General features: G+C 39.2%; 1 protein-coding gene across 1 annotated transcript; it reads right to left on the reverse strand.

The window, feature by feature from the left end:
* Positions 1-674: 674 nt before the first annotated feature.
* On the reverse strand, positions 675-2430 carry LOC118492261 (F-box/kelch-repeat protein SKIP25-like). The gene is made up of 2 exons (XM_035990178.1): positions 1681-2430; positions 675-1273 (listed from the first exon to the last, which is right to left on the reverse strand). The coding sequence occupies exons 1-2, from the start codon at positions 2375-2377 to the stop codon at positions 762-764; spliced, it is 1209 nt and encodes a 402-aa protein (XP_035846071.1). The 5' UTR covers positions 2378-2430; the 3' UTR covers positions 675-761.
* Positions 2431-3018: the final 588 nt, after the last annotated feature.

Below are 3018 nucleotides of genomic sequence, written 5' to 3' on the forward strand. Positions count from 1 at the left end.
ATAATAATACCAACTAAATTCATCATTAAGTTCATCAAAATCATAAAAAAACACACATAAAAAAACATAAATTACTTGAAATTGTTTGAATGAATTGTGTCCACTGTTGAAAAGGGCATTCCTCATCTACCAATTTCATCCAACGGTCTTGTAACCCCTGATAACTCAAACTAACAAAAACCCAAAAAAAATTAAATCAGATAAACCAAAATAGTTATCACATCAACATATAATATGATTGTTAGAAGTAACAACCGATTAATGTGGGAGAGATTGTTATAGTTATATAGGAGGGGACCAACCGATTAGCATCAACTTGTTTGATCATTTTCTAGAGTAGGAAAAGTATAGGAAATGAAGGGAAGAAATACTTCTTTTGCTCTTCCAATTAAGTTTGCCTGATTGGAACAACACAACATCATTTTATTGCTATTTTATTTTATTTTTTAAACTAATTTCTACCTCAATTTGTAAATAATAATTATCACAACTTTCAATAGTAAATGTGACTATCAACTTTCTACAGTCAATGTGTAATTCTTAAGTTAACCTAATAATTAAAAAAAACTAAAATCACAATTTAAATATAATAAATTCAAAGGAACAAATATAAAATTAGACGTAAAGTAAGAAATAAAATATTATTAAAAAAATTAAAACAAATCTAAGGCCGGACGAGACTTTATTACAATATTCACATAATCATATTCACTTATTTTTAAAATCCATTGAATTAAAAAATAACATGATCTTTAAACATTTCATAATCTATTATTACATGGTCTTCTCATAATATGAACGGATATTACTTCACTTTCCGGCCGGGGTGGATCAACCACCCACATCCTTACCGGTTCCGCCACCACATCCACCACCGTGATCCGCCCACCGCCACCCGTTACGACACAAATTTTCCCACCACCGACCGCCATTTTTTCGGCCCCTTTCAAAAGATCCGACCCTTGAATAACCTCTTGCCAACAATCACTTTCATCATCATATTTCCTCACACCACCATTCTCTTCATCCACCACATACATCACCTCCTCCTCCGCCACGCCTACCGCCCCGTTCCACCCCGAAACCATCCCCGTCGACATTTTCTCCCACCGGTTTTCCTCAATGTTGTAAACTACACCTTCTTTCCCTGCATTGTTGCCCTTCACATTCACCATGCATATTTTTCCTTTGTACCCGACCGCCTCAACCGCTTCTCGGCTGAACCTTCCGTCTTTTAGACCCGCCACCTCCTCCCACCGCCACTCGTCTCTCACTGCCACACACAAACACATGTTTCACTGTTAGAAAACTGGGCATTTGCGACCGATATTTGAGTAAAAAGTTGTCGCAAATTTTGTGACCAAGAAAAATGTTGCGGTCGCATATACCCAGTTTTCTACCAGTGTAATTTATACCGTTTTTTTTTTCTATATAAACACATCAAAGGAAAGTCAAGTGCTGACAATCCTATATATTGATGTAGATGTATTCACTATTAGAAAACTGGACATTTGCGATCGAAATTTGAGTAAAAAATTGTCGCAAATTTTGCGACCAAGAAAAAAGTTGCAGTCGCATGTACCCAGTTTTCTGTCAGCATATATTGCGACTGATTTGCAACGAAAATCTAGTAGGTTTTTTTATATCTTTTTGTATAAATACAACAAAGAAAGTGCTTACAATCCGATAACTTGTCGCAGTGTGACCTCTTCACGTCCCATTTCTCGACCATCCGCGCTACATCACCGCGGTAGTGGGCGCCAATACCGCTAGCCACATACAAGGTGTCGCGAAAACACCCGGCAGCGCACCACCGACGCGGATAAGTGAGCGGAGGACCTAGACACCATTCCGCGGTCAAAGGGTCGAAAACGAGCGGGTGGGATAGCGCGGGGAGGAAGTTGTGACCGGTGGCTGCAATGAGCACAAGGCACCCAGCAACCGTCAACGATTGTATGGTGAGGGTTCGGGATATGAACGATGGGTGGCGGTGGAGGAGGCGGAGTGGCGGATCGACATTCGGAGGTGGTAAGGTTGTCCACTTGGAGGAGATGGGATCAAAGGCGAAGAAATCAATGGAATCCGATAGGCGTGATTGGCCATTACTATTATTATCATCATTACTACTATTAGTATTGCTATAACTATTACTGCTGGCGACGATGGCATAAAGAGACAAAAAGGGTGGGAAGTGACGGGTGTAGATGAGGTGGCGCCATCGGCGGCAGACGGCGGAGAGGAGAGAGGGGCGGACGGTGGAAAGGACTAGGTGGGCCAGGTGGTTGGGCAAGCCTGGCAGGAGTTGGGGCTCGTCTTTGGGGTCTACGGTGGTTTGACCGTCGTTGGTGTCTGTTGACTTTTTCAAAGAACATATCATGTTGACTTTTTTGTAAACATTCAATGGTATTGGTTTCTCTCTTTATATACAACCGCAAAATTGGAGGTACTTGGTCTAGGTGACTCGTATTTGGACTTTATGATTTATTTTTGTAATTAAATTTGAGTAAAAAAAATTTTATAAAATTGATTATTTTTTAAAATAAGTTAAGAGTGTAGGGGCATTTCACGATGAACTCAAATGAAGTCACCAACCAGAAAATGACATCTCATTTTTACTCAAATTATAAGTTAAACCATCTCTAAGATAATTTTTTTTTAAAAAAAAAAACTTGCTATATCATCTCATTATTCACTCTTTTTCTTCTTTCTATTTTTTTTAACTTAAGACTTCACTCCTCGTAAACCTCATTCTCTCTCTACAAATACATGCACTTAGCCAGTGGCAGATTGAGAAACTTCTTTCAGTGGGTTCGTTTTTGATAAATTCTCACTATTTTTTCCAAATCATACAAAGTTCTTACAATTTTTTTTCCAAACCGAGTGGGTTCATGCGAACCCACAAAATAAGACTAGATCCGCCACTCCACTTAGCCAAAACATTTCTACTCCCTCTCTCCTCCAACTCATCATTCATGTCATAAATGCACCACAAATGCATTGCATTGTGTAGGGGCATTT

Source organism: Helianthus annuus, chromosome 1 (genome assembly GCF_002127325.2).
Source record: "Helianthus annuus cultivar XRQ/B chromosome 1, HanXRQr2.0-SUNRISE, whole genome shotgun sequence".
Lineage (NCBI taxonomy): Eukaryota > Viridiplantae > Streptophyta > Magnoliopsida > Asterales > Asteraceae > Helianthus > Helianthus annuus.